The sequence below is a fragment of the Mustela nivalis genome (genome assembly GCF_964662115.1).
Source record: "Mustela nivalis genome assembly, chromosome: 5".
In the NCBI taxonomy this organism is placed as follows: Eukaryota; Metazoa; Chordata; class Mammalia; order Carnivora; family Mustelidae; genus Mustela; species Mustela nivalis.
Window position 1 is genome coordinate 85,315,961 of NC_139024.1, and position 27,827 is coordinate 85,343,787.

Consider the following 27,827-nt stretch of genomic DNA (forward strand, 5'->3'; position numbering starts at 1 on the left):
AGAGCACTGTTTTCTTGTTTCCTGAAATGATGTGTGGGAGTAGGCTCTCCTCTAAGACCAGGGGAACATGTGTTTGTTGATGTTCATAGAACTGATCATTGGTATTTCTCTTAGAGGTCCCAAGACTCTGGCTGTTACATTGAGGGGCCCTTTGGGGCCAGTGCTTCTCCTGGCCCACATCTGTCTTCCCTGGTTTCTCTGTCTACTCATTTTCTAAAGGGCCAGGTTTCCCCAGGGTAGGCAGTAAATGGAGAACTGTCATCTAGATAGTGAACCAGGAAGAGGAGAAGAAGTCTTCCCAAGAACATACATGTGCACAAAACTGTCTTCAAATGGGTGCTTATCAGGATGCCATGGTGGGGAAAAAAGTGCCCCAATTTATAATAAAATTTGTCAATTTCTGTGGTGTAACTAGTCCCACAAGGCTGGTTTCAAGCTGCCGGAGTGACGTTACTGCATGCGAAATTACGAAGAGGTGCACAGTAGTGCCCCCTAAGACAGTATTTCCATGATATAGACACAGTGGCAGCAAATAACCCCAAGGGCAGAAATAATAGTAAAATGTAATAAATAACAGATGGTCACTAACTTACCATGGTTCAATTTAGGACTTTTTGGCTTTTGGATGGTGCAAAAGCGATGGCCATTTAGGAGGAATACTACTTTGAATTTTGAGTTTTGATTTTTCCCCAGGCTAGTGAGTTAAAGCATGACGGGCAGGCTTTTGTGATGCTAGGCCATGGCAGGGAGACCCCAGCTCCCAGACTGCCCTGTAAACACCTGGTAAGCTTGCAACCACCCTGTACCAAGACACCCATTCTGCTTTTCACTTTCAGGACAGAATTCAATCCATTACAGGAGCTACTCAACACTTTATTATAAAATGGGCTTTGGGTCAGATGATTTTGCCCAACTCTAAGCTAATGTAGGTTTTGTGAGCATGTGTAAAGCAGCTAGGCTAAGCTAGATGTTTTGTAGGTGAGGTATATTAAACACATTTCAAGTTAATGATATTTTCAACAGATGATGGGGTTATCAGGATGCAACCCCACTGTAAGTCGAGGAAGATCTGTAATTAGGAGGTGATACATTTTGAGTATTTGTTGCCTTTGTTTTTTAATAGAACTAACTTAGTTGTAAGTTTCTATAATTTAATTTTTTAAATGATTTTTAAAATTTATTTGAGAGAGAGAGAAAGCACGCGTGCAGGTGCAGGATACGGGGATGCGGGGATGGGGAGAGGAAGAGAGAGAGAGAGAGAATCTTAAGCAGACTCCCCGCTGAGTGCGGAGCCCTACACAGGGTCGATCCCAGGACCCAGAGATCGTGACCCGAGCTGAAATGAAGAATTGGATGCTTAACTAAGCCACCTAGAAGTCCCTCTCTAATTTAATTTTTAACAACAGTCGTGTCTTATCATGGCTCCCCAAATAGCTGAAATGGTGACAGTCGCTTCTCCGATGGGTGCAGAGCTGGCTCCAGCACATCACTGGCCGACAGCCTCTTACACGTGGCGTTTCTCATGCTACCATGAAGTCTGTGCTCCTCTGAGATATGAGATTGCCTTCACACACGTCTTCCTGGGGCATACATCCCCTCATCCATACACAGATCTATTCTGACACAAAATACGTGAGGAAACCTCTCTTGCTCAACCTTGCTCATTACCTCCTCCGTTCTTCCCCCCAGAACAACCAACCAAACTGACCTACACTTTCATGGAAACCTCAGAGCATGGAGGCAAAAGAAAGAAACAATACTGAAAGGCAATACTTAAAATGGAGGGAAAGTAGAGAGAAGGAGACAAAGGAAAGAGAACAGAGGGCAGGGAGGGAAATGTCAGATGTCATGCCTGCCCTGTTCCTCCACTGGAAACCCCAACTACGGAACACCAGGACATGTGGAACATCAAGTACACTGAGCTGCTTTGTGTCTCACTGGAGCCCTGGTTCCCAGCTCTCAGCCCCCATGTGGGCCTGAGGGGCGAGGGTGAAGGCAGGAAATGACTCTAGAAATAATCTGTTGCAGTGAGAGAGAGGTTTCTCCCCATGAGAAGAACTCTGAAATGTGGTCGCCAGGGAACCTATGAGCGCCGGTGGTTCCAAAGCTCTGTCAGACAAGCTCCTGAGAAGTGTGGACTAAAAACATGGCATTTAAGCTCAAAATGGCAGCTGGGAGATGTTAACACTTCTTTTCTAATTGGGATAGTATGCTTTTAAAATAAATAGGTATTTCAAATGCTCTTAATTAGACTTCCATCCAGAGTGTTTTCCATTTGAAGTCTGCTGATTACTTCAGGCAAAGCTGGGCCCTGTTGAACCTGACACCTGCTGTAATTCAAGAGAAGGCTCCCAGACAGAGGAGCAAGAGGAATTGTGGAGAAGACATGCAGCCGTTTCCCACAGGCCCAGGACTGTCTGGGATTGGGGTGGGGAGGCGGTCAGAGAGGATGGAACATCTCTTGCTCTGACAGCCCCAGGAACTGACCAGTGTTTTCCAGTCATTGTTTCTAGTCACACAGCATCATGAAGACTGGAGAAGAGGCCACACGGCAGCCCTCAGATACAGGGTCTAAAGGCAGTCCTTAGAGATGCTGCCCTACCCAGTGACTTACTGGTGAGGCCCAAGGATCACCTTGGCACAGCTTCCCAGCAGAGGTCCGTAAGACCTTCCCCAGCCCAGCCCTATGAGCTGGGGCCCCGGGGGAGTCCTGGCTGCTTCCTGAGAAGCAGTCAGGAGCATCTCAGCTCTGACTCCCTGCTTGCATCTCTGGCCATGGGAGGGCCAGCCTGGCATGTTGACCTGAGCTCTCAGCGCCAGGGTCAATGGTGGGAAGCTCAAGTTCTGGTCAGTGTGCCTCAGGCTTCCTTCTTCCTTGTTTCTGATGCAACCAGTGGCTCTGTGATGTGTTCATTATTATTACTGAAACTAAACAACCCACCTTCCTAATAATCCAAATTACTGGAGTTCAGTAGGTCATCTCTCTGACTCTGGGGCTCTCCTCCATCTCCCCTCTAGAGGTCCTGGGTGTTGGAATTCTCTAACTTCAGGAGGTTCCAGAGGCCAGGCCATCTCAAGGGAACCCTTTGTTTGGAGTACATGAATTGCTTATTTAATCAGAGCACTCTAAGCACTTGGTCCCAGGCCAGCTGGAGAGGAAACAAGGTGGTCGTGCCCAAATACCTGCTCCACCAGCCTTTCCAGGAGCTGAACTCTCCCCCCAAGTGACTTCCTTGGGTCCCCTATCAAAAGAGGGGAGTTTTCTGCAGCTGTCCACTGCTTGAAAGGGGCCAAGTTCCTCTTAGAATATCACTGTTTTGGTTAGCGTTTGCATTATTAATGTATTAAGTGAGCCCATCATTGTTGGCAGTGAATAGCATGGGGGCTGAGAGCACCAGGTGTGTACTCAGAGACCTGGGTTCACATTCTAGTTTCGATGATTTCTAGCTATGTGACCCTGGGCAAGTCATTGAATCACCTGCATCCCCCAAAATGCACTTACTTCTAAGGACAGTCGCAAGGCAGAAAGGAGGCCGTGCATACACAACAGTGCCCGGGGTGGTTCAGAAAACATGATTTCTTCATCACCCATGGTTGCTGTTAGGATTAGATAGTAGCAGCTCTGGAAAGCTCAGAGTAGAGCCCTGAGGAGCTGGGACCTAGGGGTGAACTTAAGTTGGGGTGTGGGGTGGAAAGGTCAGGGGGATGAGGCAGCAGCTGGGAAGGTGGAGTGCCAGGCTGGAGAGCTGGGAGCAAGCACACAGGATGGGGGTAACTAGTCCCAGAGAGGAGGGACATCCAGAGGAAGCTTTACTGACAGCAAACCTTGCTTTCCTTAACCTTCTTGAGGGTTCTAGATGCATTTCTTTTTTTAATTAATTACTTTTATTAACATATCATGTCTTATTTGCCCCAGGGGTACAGGTCTGTGAATCATCAGGCTTACACATTTCACAGCACTCACCATATCACATACCCTCCCCAATGTCTATAACCCAACCACCCTCTCCCTACTCCACTCCTCCCAGCAACCCTCAGTCTGTTTTGTGAGATTAAGACTCTCTTATGGTTTGTCTCCCTCCTGATCCTATCTTGTTTCATTCTTTCCTTTCCTACCTTCCAAACCCCTCACCCTGCCTCTCAAATTCCTCATAGCAGGGAGATCATATGATAATTGCCTTTCTCTGATTGACTTATTTTGCTTAGCATAATACCCTCCAGTTCTATCCACGACATTGCAAATGACAAGACTTCATTTCTTTTGATGGCTGCATAGTATTCCACTGTTTATTTATATACCACATCTTATTTATCCATTCTAGATGGATTATCTTTTAGCTAGGTTTCCAAGACCACACAGCTTGTCTTACCTTCACCTTTTTCCCCGCAGACTTCACTTTGTACCTACCTAGAGCTACCTGCTGCATATGTCGCTGGGTGATTTCTTCCTTCAGGCGACCTGTCAAAGACACAAAGGAAAACCATTAGTGAGTTTCCTGCAGGTTGGAGGAAGACTTTGCCTCCAAAGCATGTAAGCAAAAAAACAAAAACAAAAACAAAAACAAACCAAAACCATCCAAACAAACAAAAACCCCCAAACAAACAAACAAACAAGGTAGAGTAAGGAAGATAAAAGTGGGCATAGCTTCCAAGAAGAGCCCTCCATGCACTGGATGGTGTTGGAAGAACAGGCTGGCATGCTGGATTCTTGGCACATCGATGCAAATACACATTTCACTTTTGGGTTCAATTCATCTTTGGGTTCAGTTACCATAGGCTGTCACTCTCAACATATGTTGGGGTCCTAGTCTCCTCAGTAGTTCTATCTGTCTATTATTAATGAAAGGGGTGGCAGGATTGGATCTTGTAATAATGTACAGGGCTATTTTTAAATCTACTTTTTTTCAAATCTACTTTTTTTCTTTTAGGCTGTATGAAACTGTGTCAAGGAATAAAGATGGTGATTTTAGAGGTCTAAGGTCTAAGGTCTAAAGGTCTAAGGTCTAGTATCTAAGGTCTAGAGGTCTAAGGTCTAAAACCTTAATATGAACACAGCAGTTGATCATTTACTATGAAACATATATTATTCTAGGTTGCATTAATAAAGGTATAGTGTGCAGTTGAAGGGAGGTGATGGTGGTAGACCCTGCATATGTACTCTGTCATGGTCAGACCACAGTTGGCATTTGTTCTGGGAGTTTATTCTTCATAAGGAATACTAGTCAAATAGAAAATATTTATAGAAAATGGTTAGGGGTCTAAAACCATGCTATATGAGAAATATTTGAGGTAATTTGAGATGTTCAGATGGAGAAGGAAAGACTTGGAGGGAGAAGAGTCTCAGAGATAATGGCTGTCTTTAAAAATCTGAATGTTGTTGGGGTGTCTGGGTGGCTCAGTCAGTTAAGCATCTGCCTTTGGCACAGGTCATGTTTCAGGGTCCTGGGATTGAGCCCCACACCAGGCTCCCTGCTCTTTTCCTTCTCTCTCTGCCTTCCCCCCCATACTCATGATTTTTCTCTCTCTCCCAAATAAATAAAATCTTAAAATCCAAACCTTGTCATCTGGATGAGAGAAGAGATTTATCTTTGTCCCACTGCTGAGGGCAGAAGTCAAGTTGAATAAAGACCAAGTAGGGGCTCCATATGAGGAAGAAACAGTTCACAACAAACACTGTCTCCACATGGATTGAGTTGTCTCTAACTGGACTACATTTCCTGGCAGAGCAGCGAGGGCCTTCCTGACAATGTTAGAGCACAGGCTGGGGGACAGTTTGTGGGGTGTGAGAGCAAGAACTCCTGCCCTGGGGAGGACTTGGGGTGAAGTGGCCTTCAGGCTTCCTCCATCTCTATGATACGGCTATGAATTCCTGCTGGACGGTGGAGTGAAGCATCCTCCCCCACCGGGGTTTGTTCATATCCAAGGGCTCAGAAGACTTGTTAAAATGTCAGTGCTGTCTGTATCACGTGTCCCATTTGGGAGATGTGTTCAGGCTCCTGGGGACCCTGAGAAAGCCTGGGAATTTCGCTGCTCCCTGGTCTAATGTATTCATTTCTTCACATGAGGTACATTCGACACCTCAAAGGTGATGACTGAACTGAGTTTTCAAAAGATCAGTAGACAATGAAGCAGTCACAGAAGACCCCATCACTCACAGAAAGTTTCTACAATACTATGACTGGGAGGCATGGCAGAAGTCATTCACTTTAAGGTCTCACTCAATTCAGGAGTCCCTGCTACTTGTATGACTTGTATGTGTCCAGGCTGTTCCACTGATTAAACTGTATATAAGGAGTTATTGATATGATATTGACACCTGCTTCCCTGTAACTTCCAGATTTGGACCTGGTTGGTTCTCTGGAACAGCACAGAAGAAGGATCCTCTCTCATTGAGAGTGAGGGACTGAGGATGCCATGATTTCTTCACTTGGACTTGTCCTCTCTGGGTTAAATGTCACCTGTCCCTTCAGCTCCTGCCAGAGTGCGAGTCTGTGCCTTGCCTTTCATGTGTCCCCACTGGAGAGGACTGTGAAGAGAGGAATCCAGGAATTGGGCATATGCAATATTGCACCCAGATTCGAAGTGAGGGTGAGTAAGAATTTAGGGAATGTATTGGATGGGGGCGGGGAGAGGTGGGAAGTAGCAATCTGGCCCATGGGTGAGAATTGGACCAGCCTGACGCCAACAGGAAAATGACCTGAAACCCAGGCCAGCCACAGCCACAGATGGGATCTTGTTCCCACTCTCAGCAATATGACCTTTATTATCTACATCAGTAGAGAGAAGAAGATGGGGGTGCAGGGTGGTGCTGGGCTGAGATTCCAGTCTATGTCCAACACCACTGAACTGAATTGTAAAGAAGCATAGCACATGTGTTTTTCAATAAAAGGAGGTAGTGCTGTGACAAATGCGACACACCATTTAGACACTCTCCACCTTGGTGGAGAGTAGGTCATTAAGGGCTTTCTTATGCCCACAGCAGGAACGGTGAATGCTGCTGTGGTGCCTGGTCTGGGTCCTGGGTATCTGGCATAGGCACCTCGTCTGTGCCTGGCTACCTCCTTCCTGCTGACACTGGATGGGGACTTGCTCCTTTGGAGGACACACTGGGCTGCGTTCCTCCTTGAGAAACTATCCCCCTGACATACTCCCGACTGCTTGTCCCCCTGACCATGGGCCTCCCCAGCAGTAGGTCTCCCCAACTACGTAGCTCCCATGCTCATGCCTCACCCCTGTAGGTGCTCAGTCTAGTGTGGCATGATTTCCCCTGCTCCCAGCAGAATGATCCACTGGGCTCCCTTCTGCAAATCCCGGGGAAGCAGGGTTAGAGATTTTCCAGCGGTCCCCAGCAAGAGCTGCTCCGGTAAGTAAACAGCGGGATTTGCCCCTAGGACTGCGGTTCTATAAACTCCGCAAACAGAAATATCTATTTCCAGAACAATGAGCCATCCTGACGGGATGGGTGGGTCTTTATAATGCTTTATAATGCCCCTATTGAGAAAGGTAGGTTTAAATTGTGCGTATGGATGTTCAATTTGGGTGGCTCGGATAACATTGGCCTCCACATGGCGATCTTTGTTTCTGAGATGTTCCCAAACAAGCATCTAAAAATAGCCTTAGAGCTGATACCTAATTGCATTTTCTACCAGAGCCATTCTTCATGTGAAGATAACAGTCTCTGTAATCGGCTGGATCTTGCAGTTCCACAGGTTTTGGCAAAAGAAGGAGTTGAGGGGGAAAGCAGAATTCACTCAGCATGCGGCTTGCTGTCATTAGCATGGTGATAAATTTGCTGGTTTTGGCTGGGGTTCCTGGACACATCTCCATCCTGAGGTATGGAAAAGAGATGAAACGGAAACAGAGAACTCCCAGCCTGAGGCAGGACATGGTCAGGGAGGGAAGCTGGGGTGCGGTGGGGGCAGGAGGGAGGCTCGGCTTGTACACAAATGGTGGTAATTAGTAATTTTGTCTCCAGTACCTTACAATAGCGCATGCCAGAAACACATTCTCTCCCTTTCTGATTCACTGATGGCTGGAGTTGGGGTGTTAGCAGGGGGTGGAGGGGTACTTGGAACACGCAATCACCCACGGAGAGCGCCAGTGGAGATGCCTGGCCTTTGTAACTGCCACATGTTGGGTAGCGTGGTTTAGTGATTTTCTGTACCAAGTAGTTCATATGAAAAGTATTATCATCATCGTGAAGAAGCAACACTTATTATTATTTTTTACAATGATAGTCTTTTGGATACAACAATTTTCCTTACATTTCACATTTTATTTTGCATGCCTGGTAGTTTGAAGTTGGTCACCAAGGGAAAGCTGCTTGAGTGGGATCTGGAGCAAGCCCTTCACTTTGACCCCCACCCAGAATAGGGCCCTCAGGCAGGATGCTTGCACAATTTGTGTGATGTGGTGCCTTACTGAGGATGCTGATGTCACTACCAGGCAGTAAATATTTCTCGCTCATGAACTATATGTTAAGCACCATGTTCTAAGTGCTGTGGAATAAATAGACTAGTTAAGAAGTCTCTTCTAGGGTGCCTGGGTGGCTCAGTGGGTTAAGCCTCTGCCTTCGGCTCAGGTCATGATCTCAGGGTCCTGGGATCGAGCCCCACATCGGGCTCTCCACTCAGCAGGGAGCCTGCTTCCTCCTCTCTCTCTCTGCCTGCCTCTCTGCCTATTTGTGATCTCTGTCAGATAAATAAATAAAATCTGAAAAAAAAAAAAAAAAAGAAGTCTCTTCTAGTTTGAGAAAGTTAACCTGATACAGGGGACCATAAACAGGGCACCTGCATGTTCTTCCTGTTAAAAGCTGGACCCCTGGCAGACCTTGCTCTTCCTTCCTGGACGGTTTGTGTTCCTGCTGAGCCTGGGTTTGGCTCTTCAACACAGCACTTTGGGCAGCTATGTCTGATTGCTGGGAGTTGGCATTGAGATGAAGCGAACTTCTTTGCCATTTTGGTTAAACTAGAAGATAATTACAACCTTGTAGTTCTACAGATTTTAAGTTCAAATCCCAACTCTGTGACTTCTACTAGGGTACGTTACTTAATGTCTCTGAGACTCCATCTTATCACTTGAAAAATGGGTCACAGTAAAATAACTGGGATAATATCTGTTTTACCATCTCTCAAGACGTTTGGGAGGATAACGGATAATGTGTCAGCATATGTGGCACACCAGACTAGTTTTAGTCATGAAGGCACTTTCAGACATATGGAAAGGTTATTATAGTTAAAAGATGACTGGCCTGAAGGATGAGTGGTTAAATGTCAAATCAGTGGTAAACCTGAGTTTAGAGGAGGAAAGGTAGGTTAGCAGCATTAGGAGAGGCATCATCACTAATGGTGAGCCTTGGGTGGATTGTGAAGGGAGCAGAGATATTAAGGTGAGGCTGGGGAAGGCATGGCAGTCAATGGCAATGGTGGGGGCCACAACGGTGGAGAAGGCCAGGCATGCCCTTGTTTGGGGTGGAGGTTGGAAGGGAGGGCTTGAATGGAGGAGTAGGGCTGGGGGGAGACTACAGTTCAGGGTCCAGGGTCATCCCTAAAGGGTCTGGACCCCAGTGAAAATCTGTTCTTCTATTTGACTACTACTACAGCAATTCAGTAAATCAAATTAAACTTCAGTAGCAGGATTGGGGTGTGGGAAGAGGACACAGAATTGTGTTGCCTGCCTGAGGGGCCACTTTGAAAGGAAAGTCTAGTTTAGTGGGTATGAACTCAGAGTGTGGATTATAGCTGTGACGTGGGATGCCAGTTTCTTTGTATTCTAACACAGAGGACTGTGATTACAAAAAGGTTAGACTCCCCAAAGACCATTTGTAAGTCTATTTGTAAAATTAATGGGCCCAGCATAAATTATGTGTGTAATGCTTAGATGAATTTCCAACAAACAAGAGTATGCAAATCCTTTGAAGTCTTAAAATCAGGCACATTCATCTCCTTCTTGCTACTCTTTCATCAGGTTGTACCTAAACTTGTTTGGATAATTTGAAAATCAATTGAGGCAGCACCCACCTCTTCCCACCATAGCAATAGTGAAGAAAATAAAACAAGAGAATATTAAGGAGACTTTGCTGGATTAGCTTTCAAGACAGATTTCTGAAGATTTGAAGTGGGACAGAAATGAAGAATGGTTGGAGGAGCCCAAGATTTTGGCTGGCAGGGTTCCAGGTCCAGAAGCAAGAAGGTGACTAAAAGTGCATCTGGCAAGCAAGACACAGTCTGAAGCAGCAGAGTGGGGTGAGAGTCCCCCACCACCCAACCTGTGCCTGAAGGGGGACTGAGGAAAAAACGTGCTGCTAGATGTTGCCTAGGGCTATAGTTCATGTCCTACTGCAAGCCCAAGGAGGAAAATAGGGTACACCTGCAGCTACCCTCAGTTGCCCACCAAGCTGCCCACTGATAGTCTGTCTGCCCAGGTGGGCCACATCCCAACATTGCCATGGAGCAGTCACTCCCAATTGTCTTCCTGATGGGGGGCCTGGAGGGCCTGTCAGATAGAGAGGGATGAGAAAAAATGGACAAAGGGAAAGAGAGAGAAATAAAATGGGTTTCATTAAAAATGGACCTGGCCACAAAAATGCCAAAATGTATGAATAAATCTAATGCTAAAAACCGATAGTAAAATTAATAGCTGGAACATGAATTCATTAGAGATGAAAGTAATTTTCTGGATAGACAGCTACAGACACTTATTGATGCAGAATTACAAAGGGTTGAATTAGTCTTATTCTTTAGTTAACAGCACATTATCCTTGTCAGTATGGATAAAGCCCCGCGTGTGTGTGTGACAGAGAGAGAGAGAGAGAGAGAGAGAATATGTATATATGTGTGTTTATCCCCATACCTTATGCCCCATCTGCAATTCCCCTACTGTTATGCCTCTAATAGGTGGCCATTCTGATTGGTTTGATACATACTCTTTTATCACATATATTCTTATAATTTGTGTTAATGTTTTCTGTGAAGTTTTTAAGCTATGAAAGAAATACTGAGCTACAGATCTCATTGTGTTTCCCATTTATTTGCTAGCACTGTGTTTTTGACAACTACCCATTTTGCTCTATGCGCATCTAGTCCTCAGTTTCTAACTATTGCATACATTGCATAGTGCATTTTACTTCCCTTCCCCAAGGGTAGGACAACTGGATTGCTTCCCACTCCTGCTAACACCAGCAGTGCTGTGATGGCCATGCTGGAATATGAAGTCTTATAGGTCTGAGAGAGAAGCCCCTGCTGGGTCTCAGCAGATCCGTGTTAATTGGAGGTGTTGCCTCCATAATGATCGTACCACTCTAGGCTCCTGAGATAGACTTCAAAGTAAGTATGATGAGAATACTCAAAGAGATTAGTGACAGCTTATGTTTTCTTTGAAAAGAATAAGAAATCATAGAACAAATAGGTATGAATAAGAATGAAACCAGAATAATAGGTAGATAGGAGAGATGTTTTGAAATGAAAAATAGAGTCATTGACCAACAACCAAGAACAATAGAGAGAATAAGGGAATAAACCCCAGACTGGACATAGCTTTTAAAAAGACATTTATTTATTTATTTTTTTAGAGCGCTAGTCAGGGGAGGGACAAAAGGTGAGGTGGGGGCAGAATCTCAAACAGGCCCCATGCTGAGCATGGAGCCCAAGGGGGGGGGGATTCACCTCACAACCCTGAGATCATGATCTCAGCCAAAACTAGGAGTTGGCTGCTTAACCAACTGAGCCACCTAGGCACCCCCAGATGTATTTTAAAGGTGAATTAGCTTTTCACCTTTTTAAAAGGTGAATAAGCTACTGAATGGCCCTGTGCCTCATTTTCTCTTCTATGAAACAGGGTTAGTACCAATATCCGGTGTGAGGACTGAATTAAGTCACCTATGCAATATCTTTAGGAGAGTGCTTAGGATATAAGAACCAAATAAGTGTAAAAAGTTATTATGATGATCAGCAAGAAGAAAAATTAACACAGAGAAATATGTAGGAAAAAGAAACAGTGATGAGCATAAAAAGAATAAGTAAGAATACTTAACTACTGACCACTACTAACCATAAAAGCCCTGTATGTGAGTGTGTGTGTGTGTGTGTGTGTGTGTATGAAAACTAAAACATGAAGCCATAATAATAAGATAGAGATACAGTGAGGGGATGTTCAAGCTACAGCCCTGGAGGTAGATGGTGGAGGGTATATTTGCAATAACTATGGGCATCGTTATAGTTACTTTTAAACTCTAGAAGAAAAAATACATACTCTAACAACCAAATCAATAGAGGATCAGGAAAAAGACAGCAGGGAGGACTGTAGGGAAGGAATGCCAAAATTTTGATGATTCAGTAGATCAGGGAAAGAGAAAAATGAAGCAAAGAAGACAATGGGGGAAAATGGTGTAAAAGATCCTGCATTTGATCAAACAATGGATATAGAACTCTGTGTGTGTGTGGCACATACACACATATGTGGCCTTATTAACATGGAAGCACTTTTATTTTTAATTAGTCAATTTTTAAGAGAAAGTGCACAAGGGGGTGGTGAGGCAGAGGGAGAGAGTAAATCTTAAGCAGGTTCTGCACTCAGCATGGAGGCTGACTCAGGGCTCGATCTTATGATCCTGAGATCATGACCTGAGCCGAAATCGAGGCAGGCACTCAAGGGGACCCTCAACCCACTGAGACACCCAAGCATCCCTGAACATGGAGGTATCATGAATGGGTCCCCATAAAGCTGTTACAATGAGTTACCCGAGTGTGGAGGATGAATTGGGTCAGAAAGGTGAGAGCCGAGAGAGATGAAAAACAAACTGCTATGAATAATATTATGATTTATGTAGAAGTCTGTTTATGTGTATTTATAAAAAGAAATTAAAATTTAAAAAACCACTACAGTTTGCTTCCTTAAAAGGGAATGGGATGTTCCTCCCGCATGTTGACAATTGTTTTTGGGTACTGTCCACACAGTGACACTCATCAGTCCTGTGTGCTGACTGAAGATGGTCACAGCCTGAGTCCCACCCACTGCCGGGCTGGGGGTGATGAGGAGTTCCAGCTTATCCTCAGAACTCTGTTCCAGGTTATCCTCAGCACACAGGACCATGTGCAAGAAAGGTGAGGATTGAAGGAGGATAGTCAGAGGAAACCCAGAACAGCGGCAACAACCCAAGGGATTTTGACAAGCTTAGGCTGGGGGAGGTCCCCGAGAAGCCTTCAACCCTCCCTGGGAGAGGGAGGACAGGTCTTTTCCTGGAGTCCCTGAAGAAAAAGGTTCAGTGACAGGGCACTGAGTGGGAGACCAGGAATGGTCTAAATGTTGGGCAAATGTTTTTAAGCCTTCTCATTCCAACATGACATTTCAATTTTCCAGATTCCAAGACTTTTCTTCCACTTGGTAACATTATTAAGTCACGGAGAGAGGAAAAAAAAAAAAGCAGCTCATTCTTCATATCAGTAATTTCAAGAAAAACACATTGTAACCTGCCTTGATTTCCCCCCACCAGGATTTTCTCAAAAGCACCCCATCACCTTGGCCTTATCTTGCAGAGGAGGACATGCCCTGTAATTGATGAGCATTTCAGTTCAGGATGAAAACACCAGACCGCAGTCTGGGCTTCAACACAGCTCCTTTCTTATCAATAGGACAGTACATGATGATCACATTTTGGGGGAATGCTCTCATTTATAAAAAATGACCAAATTATACCATGTCTGGGAGACCTGATTCTTTTCCTGTGGGATATTCATTCTGGTTACCCACGTAATCATAATAATCATACGAGATTAGCACATTCTGTCTGAAGCTTAGGCATTTGGCTATTGTATCCACTTAATTAAGCTAAGGAGCTTACTGGTATCACTACTCCAGTAGGTGATAATATTCCATAAACATATTTGGAGAATTAAGTAAATAAGCACATTTGTTAAAAGCTCAAATAAATGTGCAAGTAGGTAAGCAGAAGGAAAATTTTCAGTTCAGCAACCAGCATGAATTGTTAAATACTAAACATCTTAGGGAGCTGAGGGCTCATGATTGTGTTGGCTTCCATTCAAAAGATGTTACTTAGGTGCTTGGAAGTTCTTAGCTCAGCAAGGGAAAGATCTAACCACCTTTCAAGACCTGCCCTGGAAGAGTAGCATAGATCACAATCCTTCTTTCCATTTGAAGATGTGGCTCTGGTTGCCAAGGCTGCTATCTGGGGCAAGGAGAGGGTCCACGCAGCATGGCCTCTGACTTCCATCCCTCCAGAGGTAGCCCAGGGGACACACCCAGGGGACACACTCAGGGGACACTCCCAGAGGTACCTAGGCACATTCAAGCCTCTTCTGCTCCAGTGTGGGTGGAGCAGGTATATTCTACTTCTTAGTGCCCCCAGCCCACACAGGAGGATAGTTTGTACAAGCCCCTTATTAACTGTGGATATAGGGAGCAGGGCTTATTTAGGAATATAAAGTAAAGCCCAGGCACTAAGGTGTTTGATTTGGCAGTGTGTTTAGTTTTCAGATGAATTAAAACATGAAATTTTTTTTAAACAAATGTAGGGATCCCCCATTCTAAACCTCTACCTTCTGATCATTACTCACCCTCAAATTCACTATTACTTACATTAATATCTGGGTCTTTCATATTCCTTCATAAAGTCAAAGATGATTGATTTCCGTAATTGGAAATAAACGACTTTTTAATAAGCTTGCTTGAAATGGTGGTGGTAACAGTCTTGTTTTCAGAGCCTGGGATGATTCCTACCCTCATCCTTTTATTTTATTTTTCTTCCAGAAAATAAGCACCAGACGTCTTCCTCTTTTTGTTTCTGTTATGGCTAAATATTCTCAAAGAGGAGAGGGGAAGAAAGAGAAAGGAAGAGACTTGCTGACCATCTTGCAGAGGATGCTTTACAGAAATGACATGGTTCAGGGAGAATATAGTTTTCCCTCCTTGAACTTGAGCTCTGCCTACATGAAATGCTCTATTTCTGTCGAGATTTCTATCCCAGGTGCTCATTTGGGGGATAAGTGGAGAAGAAGGAAACCAAGGGACTTAGGACCAGAGAAAGGAGGAAAGCAGACAGCAAAACTGGAAGGGAGGTTTTGCGGAGAAGCTTTGGGAGAGATAAAGGAAGTTGAATGGTAAAGTCCACCTAGCCTGAGAACTACCTTCTTCATTCATCAGAATGGGTGAGGAGAGGGACTGGGGAGTTGGAAGGGGTGTGAGTAGGATCCATGGCACACGTTTTGATGCTGTGTCTCTGAGGAGTACTGCTCCAAGTGATAACAGTAGGCAGGGAACACTCAGAAGAAAAACAGACACAGAGAAGGAATTGCCTTAATATGCAAAGATAAAAATAACTTATAAGCTTCATGTTGAAACTTCTGGGGAGAGAGATCCTGAAAAAATTTCAGCGTATTAAGGAATGATAAGTGGAAGTTAAATATACACAACTCATTATGACAAGTTGAAGATGAATTAGATGCTCTTATATGCTCTTTGGTGTCTTGGTTTTACTGTTTTGTTTTGTTGAATATACAAATACTGTAGGCCTTTCATAAGTTTACTTGCAGACTCCATCTTATTTTTCATATAAAGGCTTACTCCTTAATTACAGCTTTTCTTATCACAGGGGTGTTCTGGTCCCTCACGGTTGGGGATGGATGGACAACTGCACTCTACAAATCAGAAGACAAAGACAGTGTATATCCCAGGAACTCTCATTTCATCAGAAGCTGTTTTCTCTTCAGCTCGTGGAGTGTATTGGTCATTAGCTGCCCCAGGGGACTAACAGGGGCCAGGACAGAAGACCTTCATATTCTTTGAACTTGGGGAAGTTAAAATTTTCAGAATTAGGAGCAGTTTCTGCCTCTTATGGGGGAGTCTAGATATCATTCTCAAGGCAAACAGTGCTGTTTGAGATAATCTAATCATTTAATGGACCATTTGAAGTCCCTACATATAAGGCTAAGCTCCACTATTCTTGGGGAAGATCTAAAAATGGGATAAGCCAAATGCAGGTGTTTCAGGGTAAGAATTAGGTGCTCTATGTTCAGAAACACAATGGATCTGTGTTTCTTTAGCAGAACTGTGTCGGCACAGCTACAGAATTTTATCCCCCTCCTAAATCTCAAGTAGGTTGTCATATGCCTTAGAAGTACTGTTTGTGCATAGACCATGTGATGGCTCATTTTATGGGCCAACTTGGCTGAGGTATGCTGTCCAGATGTTTGGTCAAACACCAGTGTAGATGTTGCTTTTAGATATCAGCAGAGTTTGAATAAAGCAGACTACTCTCCATCATGTGGATGGGTCTCACCCAAAGTTTAAGAGGAAAAAGACCGAGGTTCTCTGGGAAAGAAGTACTTCCAGAATGCCTTGGGTCTTGAGTTGCAACAGCAACTCTTCCCTGGGTCTCCGGCCTACAGACTTAGCCTACAGATTTGCACAGCCTCACAATCACATGAGTAAATTTCTTAAAATAAATCAGTGTTTCGCCTCTCTCCCTCTCTCTCTCTCTACACACACACACACACACACACACACACACACCTCTATTAGCTCTAAGTCTCTAAAGAACTCTGACTAATACAGGTGGCGTGGGTGTGTGTTCTTATCCAAGCACTTGCTTTAGCACTTTGGAAGCAGAAGACAGACCACAGTGGGATAAATGTCCAGGCCTATTCTGGTCCTCACCTTGCACATGAATGGTGTCTCTCATTTAGAAGCCGAACAATGATCATAAGACCAGGGGACAGACACAACTAGTGTTTAGTGAGTGGAATCTGGTCCTGTGCAGCCCACTAGGACTAGCCACTTGCTTGTGTCCTTTAAGACTGAATAGCCCAGGTGTGGGGAAACCAAAGTGCTATGAACTATTTGTCAGGGCTCTGAGTCAAGGCAATGACCTAGAGAGAGTGAGTATGTAAAGAGGCAGTTGGGCCTGGAGGCCAAAGAGCCCAGAGCCATGGGTGACTGCCCTCTAAGAGCCCCACTTCCAGAAAGAGACATTATCTCCTGTTCACTAGTCTCTGTTAGCGCAAGCTCTGGTAAGGTCTTATAAAAGTCTTCCTGGCCTAGTCAAATGTGGTAGCCAAGGAAGCAGGGTGCCCAGGGCTGGAGCAGTGGCCCGCAGTGATGCTGGAGAGCAGGCCCAGCATATAGCAGTCCCTGCAGTGCGTGGAAAGGTGAGGAAGCCAGGGAAGACAAACGATCCTGGGCAAGTACCTGGGCATGAGAATTCAAGAGGCCGTCCTTAGAGACCCTCTCAGGATCAGTTTGGGGACTTGTTTTGAGACAAGTGACTAATTTTTAGCAAGAAAGCTTCAGAGACTTCAACCTTAATAATTTGGGAATAAAAAGGAGACACAGTCTTGTTGGGCCATCACTGGCTGGTGAGGCCAAGGGTACACGAGACTCACTGGGAGGGGTGTCCTCTGATGCTATCCACTCCAGAAATGAGAATGGAAGCCTTCTAAGGGCAAGTGAGATGTAAGAAGGCCATGTGAAAAGGACAGAATCTTCCAGATATGGCTGGATGATTCCATTCCTAACCAGCGCCAGTCCGCACTCCCTGACTGCTGAAGAAATGAGATCTGGTTAAATTTGTTCTTTTTCACCCTCCTTAAAAATATCAGAAGCTTATATTTTGCAGATGGCTTTATGCTGGCCACGCTGGCCAGGCTTGGTGAGGTCCAAAACAAACACACCTGACCTACATTTGGTCAGCATTGGGAGGCCCAAGGAGGCCAAGGAATTAACAGAAGAATTCAAGGATTGTTCCTTATCCTGAAAGTCCTCAACTTGAAATAGCTCTTGCTCTGGAGGACTTGGGTGAATGTGTGGCAAGGAGAGGGGGCAGGGCTGTGGGAGAGAAGCTTGTGAATCCATTCAGGTTCATATAAAAGGATTTTGATGCTGATCTGTCATTGGAAACAGATCTGACTCCTTCTTCATGGGGATGAATATAATCTTTTTACTTCATATTCAAGGGTGTAATGAAGAGTGAATATGGGTGACAGGCAATTTTTGGTGGGAACTTTGGTCTGGGCCTGAGGATATTGTCTACTGCAGACAATATGTTTGAGGTAATAATTTTCGGTACCCCAGAATCACAGAAATCTGTTTTCTATAGAAGACATGTTAGCAGACTAACGTGAATGATCCTCTGGGGGTTGTTATTTTAACAATTAGGGGGCGTTTAGTGGAATTGCTGGTCTTTACCTAGATCTCAGGAACTCACCAACTATGCCAATACAACAGATGAATGATGGTTGAGTTAAGATCTTTCATGTACTGAGGAAACAGCAAAACATCTGGCTGGCAAACAGGCACCCTAATTTCCTAACAGTGTGATATTATCAATACTGACAGGACTTCTAGGAAGCTCTCAAGGAGTGCCTGAGGCCTTCCTGCAGTTTCCCAATCCACTTCCGTGCTCCTCCATCCAGCCTGCATAACCCTGATCACAGTTTTTTCTGTCTTCCCTTGACCATTGGAGTCGTGGAGACCCCCTGTCTTAACGTGCAGTGGAAGGAAGGCAGTGATGTGCGGCTATAGCAGTAGAAGTCACTTTGACCTACCCTTGCAGAGGTGGACACTGGCTGGGGGCATGAAGGACCAAGCCATTTCAAGGACTCATCTCTTCCAGGAGCAGACCCCAGGACAAGTAGCTTATTTGGAAAGTGAGCCTTGGACAAATGGATAAGAAAGAGGGGAAGTGAGACAGGGAGGGAGAGCAGTAAAGGGAGCAGTAGGAGCCCAGCTGTCAAGTATGGGCAATGCAGCTCAATCGCACTGGGCGCCTCTGGGGGACAGTACAGGACCCACATCTCCAAGTTGTCCCTCCTGGGTCCTGAGGGGGGCGGAGTGGGGGAGGTGTTAATTCCCTGGCACTAGTCTTTTCTAGATGGCCAGGGAATGCTCTTAGGAAGACAGGAAGGTGCTAGCAGATGAAACCATGCTAGTGTACACACATTGTACCCAAGGGCATATGGGTTAGGCTCTGACAGCATCTGGTCTAGCCTTTGTTTCTCCTTCTTCATCCTCCTTGGCTGAGAAAGACCAGTACCTCCTGCTGTTAGTATAGTTTCTTACAAACAGAGCTAATTCTCTGGCAACCAAGCCAACCAATCGAGGAGTGACGGGTAAAAGAAATGAACTATTCTAGCCAGTCCATTGCCCGATTCCTTATAGGCCTGGCTAGTATTTTGGGGCCAAGTTTATTTTCTGACCTGGCAGATAGGAATGCCTGTAGCAGCCACTTGTTTTCTACTGACCAGATTTTAATAGAAACCAGATGTCTATGGGTGCTGGGGTGGCCCAGTCAGTTAAGTGTTGGCCTCTTGATTTCAGCTCAGATCATGATCTCAGGGAGGTGAGATTGAACACAGAGTTAGGTTCTGTGCTCAGCAAGGAGTCTGCTTCTCTCTCTCTCTCTCTCTCTCCCTCTGCCCCACCCCCATTCTCTCTCTCTCTCTCAAACAAACAAATAAACAAATATTTAAAAATTTACTCATTTTCCAAGTATGAACTTTGGAGGGTTTATATTATTTATTTATTATATTCTGAATATAGGTCTTTTATCAGATATGGTATTTGAAAATATTTTCTCCCAGCCTGTCACTTGTCTTTTCATGCTCTCAACAGCATCTCTCATGGAGCAAAAGCTTTAATGATGATAACCGCAGTATAGCACCTTTTTTTCTTTTGTGGACTGTACTTTTGGTATATCTAAGAACCCTAGTCATGAAGAGCTTCTCTAATATTTTCTTCCAAAATTTTGTCGTTTTACATTTTACATTTGGATCTTTAATCTATTCTGGCTTAATTTTTCTATGTAGTATAAAAACATAGTTTTGTTTTGCATCTGGATGTCCAATTGTACTAATACTGGTTGTCAAAAATGTGATTCTTCCCTCTTGCACTGACACCTTTCCTGAAAAGTCAATGAATCTTCAATGTGTGGGTCAGTTGTTCAGTTTCTGTATTTTCTTTTTTTTTAATTTATTTTTTATTTATTTTCAGCATAACAGTATTCCTTATTTTTGCACCACACCCAGTGCTCCATGCAATCTGTGCCCTCTCTAATATCCACCACCTGGTTCCCCAAACCTCCCACCCCCCCACCACTTAAAACCCCTCAGATTGTTTTTCAGAGTCCATAGTCTCTCCTGGTTCACCTCCCCTTCCAATTTCCCCCAACTCCCTTCTCCTCTCTAACTCCCCATGTCCTTCATGCTATTTGTTATGCTCCACAAATAAGTGAAACTGTATGATAATTGACTCTCTCTGCTTGACTTATTTCACTCAGCATAATCTCCTCCAGTCCCGTCCATGTTGCTACAAAAGCTGGGTATTCATCCTTTCTGATGGAGGCATAATACTCCATAGTGTATATGGACCACATCTTCCTTATCCATTCATCCGTTGAAGGGCATCTTGGTTCTTTCTACAGTTTGGCAACTGTGGCCATTGCTGCTATAAACATTGGGGTACAGATGGCCCTTCTTTTCACTACATCTGTATCTTTGGGGTAAATACCCAGTGGTGCAATGGCAGGGTCATAGGGAAGTTCTATTTTTAATTTCTTGAGGAATCTCCACACTGTTCTCCAAAGTGGCTGCACCAACTTGCAATCCCACCAACAGTGGAAGAGGGTTCCCTTTCTCCACATCCCCTCCAACACATGTTGTTTCCTGTCTTGCTAATTTTGGCCATTCTTACTGGTGTAAGATGATATCTCAATGTGGTTTTAATTTGAATATCCCTGATGGCTAGTGATGATGAACATTTTTTCATGTATATGATGAACTTGAAAGAAGTTGCTGTGGCTGATATCAAAGAGATTACTGCCAGTTTTTGTATTTTCTAATCTGTCCCATTGATCTGCATGTTAATCTTTTTGCCAATGTCAAAATTGTCTTGATTACAGCAGCTTCTCAAAGTCTCAAACTTGGATAGTGCAGCAATACTCTTTTATAAGATTGTTCTGGCTATTCTAATTCCATTGTCTTTTCATATAAATATTAGAATCACCTTCTTTGTAACTATAAACAGTTCACTCAGATTTGATTAGAATTGTATTAAATCTAAAGATAAGTTAAGGAGAACTGACATCTTTTCTTTTCTTTTTTTCTTTTTATTTTTTTAATTTTCAGCATAACAGTATTCCTTGTTTTTGCACCACACCCAGTGCTCCATGCAATCTGTGCCCTCTCTAATATTCATCACCTGGTTCCCCCAACCTCCCACCCCCCACCACTTCAAACCCCTCAGACTGTTTTTCAGAGACCATAGTCTCTCATGGTTCACCTCCCCTTCCAATTTCCCCCAACTCCCTTCTCCTCTCTAACTCCCCTTGTCCTCCATGTTATTTGTTATGCTCCACAAATAAGTGAAACCATATGATAATTGACTCTCTCTGACATCTTTTCTATATTGATTCTTCTAATTTATGAACACATCATGTCTCCATTTAGTTAGTTCTTTTTTGATTCCTTTCATTAGAGTTTGGTAGCTTTCCTTCCATATGTTTTACTAGTTTTATACCTATTTCTTTAGTTTTCAACCTCTATAATCATGTACTAATTAATATATGTTATATAACTATGTATTTTAAGGTATGAAATGATAAATATTTGGTTTTTGTTGTCAATTATTTGTGATTTGTATATAGAGTATAATTAAATTTTTAAAAAGAGATTTTATTTATTTATTTGGCAGAAAAAGAAATTACAAGTAGGCAGAGAGGCAGGCAGAGAGAGAGGAGGAAGCAGGCTCCCTGCTGAGCAGAGAACCAGATGCAGGGCTTGATCCCAGGACCTTGAGACCAAGACAGAGAGGCTTAACCCACTGAGCCACCCAGGCACTCTAGAGTATAATTAACTTTTGTGCATAAACCTTGGATCATGCAACCTTGTTAAACTCTATTGCTTCAAGGCAGTCTTATAGATTCTTGGAATTATCTAAATAGACAAATATGTCACATGTGAATAGGGACAGTTTCATTGTTTCTTTACAAATGTTATGCCTTTTTAATATTTTTCTTATGTAATTGCACTGGCTAGAACTTTTGGTATTAAATTAAATTTTGGTGTTAAATGGGCATGATCTCAATTGTTGCCAATTTTAGAGTGTTAAGACATCCACCAGTAAGTATGATGCTAGCCATGAGTTTCTCAAGAGTTGCCCTTCATCAGACTTAGGAAGGTCCCTTCTATTTCTAGTTTCCTAGAGTTTTTGTTGTTAATGAATGTTAAATTTTATCAAATATTTTTCTGCTTTAATTGGTATGATCATGTGTTTTTCCTTGGCTTGTTAATATGGTGTGTTATATGGATTGATTTTTGAATACATCAAAATTGTTTTCCTGAGGTAAACCTCATTTAGCTGTAGTACGCCATTCTTTTTGTACATTGCTGGATTTTATATGCTGGTATTTTAGATGTATGTTTATAGAGGATATTAGTCTATAGTTTTATGGTGATGTCTTTGTCTGATTTGGCATTAATACTGTCCTCATAAAATGTGTTGGGAAATGTTCCTTCTTGTAGTTTCTGGAAAAGGTCGTGTGGAATTGTATTATTTATTTTTAAAATGTATGACAGAGGGACGCCTGGATGGCTCAGTTGATTAAGCAGCTGCCTTCAGCTCGGGTCATGATCCCAGCGTCCTGGGATCGAGTCCCACATCGGGCTCCTTGCTCAGCAGGGAGCCTGCTTCTCCCTCTGCCTCTGCCTGCCATTCTGTCTGCCTGTGCTCGCTCTCTCTCCCTCTCTCTCTCTGATAAATAAATAAAATCTTAAAAAAAAATAAATGTATGACAGAATTCTATAGTGAGACAATCTGGGCTACTAAATTTCTTTTTGGAAGACTTTTAACTACGAATTCAATATTTAAAATAGATACAGAAGCATTTAGGGTATCTAATTCTCCTTGTGTGAGCTTTGGTAGTTTGTGGCTTTCAAGGAATTTGTCCATCTTATCTGAATTGTGAAATTTGTATAGATTGTTTGTGATGTTCCCTCATCCTTTCTTTTTTTTTTTTTTAAAGATTTTATTTATTTATTTGACAGAGATCACAAGCAGGCAGAGAGGCAGGCAGAGAGAGAGGAGGAAGCAGGCTCCCTGCTGAGCAGAGAGCCCGATGCGGGGCTCGATCCCAGGACCCTGGGATCATGACCTGAGCCGAAGGCAGCGGCTTAACCCACTGAGCCACCCAGGCGCCCCCCCTCATCCTTTCAATAATGTAATGATATCCCTCCTTCATTCTTGTTATTGGTTATTTATGTCTTTTTCTTTGTCAATCTAGGTAGATATTTATCAATGTTACTGATGTTTGATCAAAGAACCAGTTTTGATTTCACTGATTTTCTTAATTTTCTTTTTCATTGATTTTTGCTCTTATTTTATTTCCTTCCTTCTGCTTGCTTTTGAATTATTTTGTTCTAATTTCTTTTTTTTTTATTTTATTTTATTTTTTTAAATTAATTTATTTTTTTTTAAATTTATTTTTTATTTTCAGCATAACAGTATTCATTATTTTTCACCACACCCAGTGCTCCATGCAATTCGTGCCCTTTATAATACCCACCACCTAGTACCCCAACCTCCCACCCCCCACCCCTTCAAAACCCTCAGATTGTTTTTCAGAGTCCATAGTCTCTCATGGTTCACCTCCCCTTCCAATTTCCCCCAACTCCCTTCTCCTCTCTAACTCCCCATGTCCTCCATGCTATTTGTTATGCTCCACAAATAAGTGAAACCATATGATAATTGACTCTCTCTGCTTGACTTATTTCACTCAGCATAATAATCTCTTCCAGTCCCGTCCATGTTGCTACAAAAGTTGGGTATTTGTCCTTTCTTTTTTTTTTTTTTTTTTTTTTTATAAACATATATTTTTATCCCCAGGGGTACAGGTCTGTGAATCACCAGGTTTACACACTTCACAGCACTCACCAAAGCACATACCCTCCCCAATGTCCATAATCCCACCCCCTTCTCCCAAACCCCCTCCCCCCAGCAACCCTCAGTTTGTTTTGTGAGATTAAGAGTCACTTATGGTTTGTCTCCCTCCCAATCCCATCTTGTTTCATTTATTCTTCTCCTACCCACTTAAGCCTCCATGTTGCATCACCACTTCCTCATATCAGGGAGATCATATGATAGTTGTCTTTCTCTGCTTGACTTATTTCGCTAAGCATGATACGCTCTAGTTCCATCCATGTTGTCGCAAATGGCAAGATTTCATTTCTTTTGATGGCTGCATAGTATTCCATTGTGTATATATACCACATCTTCTTGATCCATTCATCTGTTGATGGACATCTAGGTTCTTTCCATAGTTTGGCTATTGTGGACATTGCTGCTATAAACATTCGGGTGCATGTGCCCCTTTGGATCACTACATTTGTATCTTTAGGGTAAATACCCAATAGTGCAATTGCTGGGTCATAGGGCAGTTCTATTTTCAACATTCTGAGTGCACATGGAACATTCTCCAGAATAGATCACATCCTTGGTCCTAAATCAGGACTCAACCGGTATCAAAAGATTGGGATCATTCCCTGCATATTTTCAGACCACAATGCTCTAAAGCTAGAACTCAACCACAAAAGGAAGTTTGGAAAGAACCCAAATACATGGAGACTAAACAGTATCCTTCTAAAGAATGAATGGGTCAATCGGGAAATTAAAGAAGAATTGAAAAAAATCATGGAAACAAATGATAATGAAAATACAACGGTTCAAAATCTGTGGGACACAATAAAGGCAGTCCTGAGAGGAAAATATATAGCGGTACAAGCCTTTCTCAAGAAACAAGAAAGGTCTCAGGTACACAACCTAACCCTACACCTAAAGGAGCTGGAGAAAGAACAAGAAAGAAACCCTAAGCCCAGCAGGAGAAGAGAAATCATAAAGATCAGAGCAGAAATCAATGAAATAGAAACCAAAAAAACAATAGAAAAAATCAACGAAAGTAGGAGCTGGTTCTTTGAAAGAATTAATAAAATTGATAAACCCCTGGCCCGACTTATCAAAAAGAAAAGAGAAAGGACCCAAATAAATAAAATCATGAATGAAAGAGGAGAGATCACAACTAACACCAAAGAAATACAAACTATTATAAGAACATACTATGAGCAACTCTACGGCAATAAATTTGACAATCTGGAAGAAATGGATGCATTCCTAGAAACATATAAACTACCACAACTGAACCAGGAAGAAATAGAAAGCCTGAACAGACCCATAAGCAGAAAGGAGATTGAAACAGTCATTAAAAATCTCCAAACAAACAAAAGCCCAGGGCCAGATGGCTTCCCGGGGGAATTCTACCAAACATTTAAAGAAGAACTAATTCCTATTCTCCTGAAACTGTTCCAAAAAATAGAAATGGAAGGAAAACTTCCAAACTCATTTTATGAGGCCAGCATCACCTTGATCCCAAAACCAGACAAGGATCCCACCAAAAAAGAGAGCTATAGACCGATATCCTTGATGAACACAGATGCAAAAATACTCAACAAAATACTAGCCAATAGGATTCAACAGTACATTAAAAAGATTATTCACCACGACCAAGTGGGATTTATTCCAGGGCTGCAAGGTTGGTTCAACATCCGCAAATCAGTCAATGTGATACAACACATCAATAAAAGAAAGAACAAGAACCATATGATACTTTCAATAGATGCTGAAAAAGCATTTGACAAAGTACAGCATCCCTTCCTGATCAAAACTCTTCAAAGTGTAGGGATAGAGGGCACATACCTCAATATCATCAAAGCCATCTATGAAAAACCCACCGCAAATATCATTCTCAATGGAGAAAAACTGAAAGCTTTTCCACTAAGGTCAGGAACACGGCAGGGATGTCCATTATCACCACTGCTATTCAACATAGTACTAGAGGTCCTAGCCTCAGCAATCAGACAACAAAAGGAAATTAAAGGCATCCAAATTGGCAAAGAAGAAGTCAAATTATCACTCTTCGCAGATGATATGATACTATATGTGGAAAACCCAAAAGACTCCACTCCAAAACTGCTAGAACGTATACAGGAATTCAGTAAAGTGTCAGGATATAAAATCAATGCACAGAAATCAGTTGCATTTCTCTACACCAACAGCAAGACAGAAGAAAGAGATATTAAGGAGTCAATCCCATTTACAATTGTTCTAATTTCTTAAGGTGGTAGCTAAGGTTGTTGATTTAGACCTTTTTTTTTTTTTTGCCAATAATATATGTATTTAATGCTATAAATTTCCTCCAAAGTACTGATTCAACTAAACCCAGAAATTTCTATATGTTTTATATTCATTTTCCATCACTTGAGAATATTTCCAATTTCTCTTGAGAATTTCTTCTTGATTCAGAGGGAAGCATATTGTTTAATTTCCAAGTTTTCAGAAACCTTCCATTATCTTCTGTTATTGATTTCTAGTTTAATTCCATTACTTTAAGAGAATATCTATTGTATTATTTCATTCATTTAAATTTGTTAATGTTTGTTTTATAACCTAGACTGTGGTCTCTCTTGGTGAATACTTCATGCACACCTGAAAACAATATATATTGTATTATTTTTGGGTAGAGTGTTCCATAAATGTCACTTAGATATTGGTTGACCAAGCTGTTCAGTTCTTCTATATCCTTGTTAATTTGAAGTCTATTTGTTCTGTTGATTACTGAGAGAAGAGTATTGACATTTCCAACTATAACTGAATTAATCCAACTCTCCTTTTAGCTGTACCAGTTTTTGTTTCATGTATTTTGAAGTTCTGTTTTTAAATATATATGTGTTTAGGATTGCTAGGACTTCTTGGTGAATTCTTTTATCCTATGTCATGTTCTTTTTTAAAAAAAAAATTTTATTTTTAAAATTTCTTTTCAGTGTAACAGAATTCATTGTTTATGTACCACACCCAGTGCTCCATGCAATATGTGCCCTCTATAATACCCACCACCAGGCTCACCCAACCTCCCACCCCTGCCACTTCAAAACCCTCAGATTGTTTTTCAGAGTCCATAGTCTTATGGTTCATCTCCTCCTCCAATTTCCCTCAACTCCCTTCTCCTCTCTATCTCCCCATGTCCTCCGTGTTATTTCTTATGCTCCACAAATAAGTGAAACCATATGATAATTGACTCTCTCTGCTTTACTTATTTCATTCCACATAATCTCTTTCGGTCCCATCCACGTTGATACAAAAGTTGGGTATTCATCCTTTCTGATGGAGGCATAATACTCCATAGTGTATATGGACCACATCTTCCTTATCCGTTCATCTGCTGAAGGGCATCTTGGTTCTTTCCACAGTTTGGCGACCATGGCCATTGCTGCTATGAAATTTGGGGGTACAGATGGCCCTTCTTTTCAGTACATCTGTATCTTTGGGCTAAATACCCGGTAGTGCAATTGTAGGGTCATAGAAAAGCTCTCTTTTTAATTTCTTAAGGAATTTCCACACTGTTCTCCAAAGTGGCTGCACCAACTTGCATTCCCACAAACAGTGCAAGACAGTTCCCCTTTCTCTACATCCTCTCCAACACACGTTGTTTCCTGTCTTGCTAATTTTGGCCATTCTAACTGGTGTAAGGTGGTAGGTCAATGTGGTTTTGATTTGAATCTCCCTGATGGCTAGTGATGATGAACATTTTTTCATGTGTCCAATAGCCATTTGTATGTCTTCTTTGGAGAAGTGTCCTTTTTATCCTTGTAATTAATTCTGAGTAATTTCCTTGCTTCACATTTGATATGAATTTAATATAGCCATGCAATATTTCTTTTAAATAGTGTTTTCATGCCATATACATTTCCATCCTTTAATCTATCTCCTATTATATT

The 27,827-nt window shown here is 42.6% G+C and overlaps 1 protein-coding gene across 9 annotated transcripts in view; it reads right to left on the reverse strand.

Annotated features, from left to right (window-relative positions):
* The window catches only part of KIF6 (kinesin family member 6), a 521,280-nt gene that overhangs the window by 38,080 nt on the left and 455,373 nt on the right, over positions 1-27,827 (reverse strand). For all 9 annotated transcript variants that reach the window (XM_082731109.1, XM_082731108.1, XM_082731114.1 and 6 more), the window contains one exon: positions 4,409-4,459. In XM_082731109.1, coding sequence (XP_082587235.1) covers positions 4,409-4,459 — 51 coding nt within the window. The remainder of the gene's footprint in view (positions 1-4,408; positions 4,460-27,827) is intronic.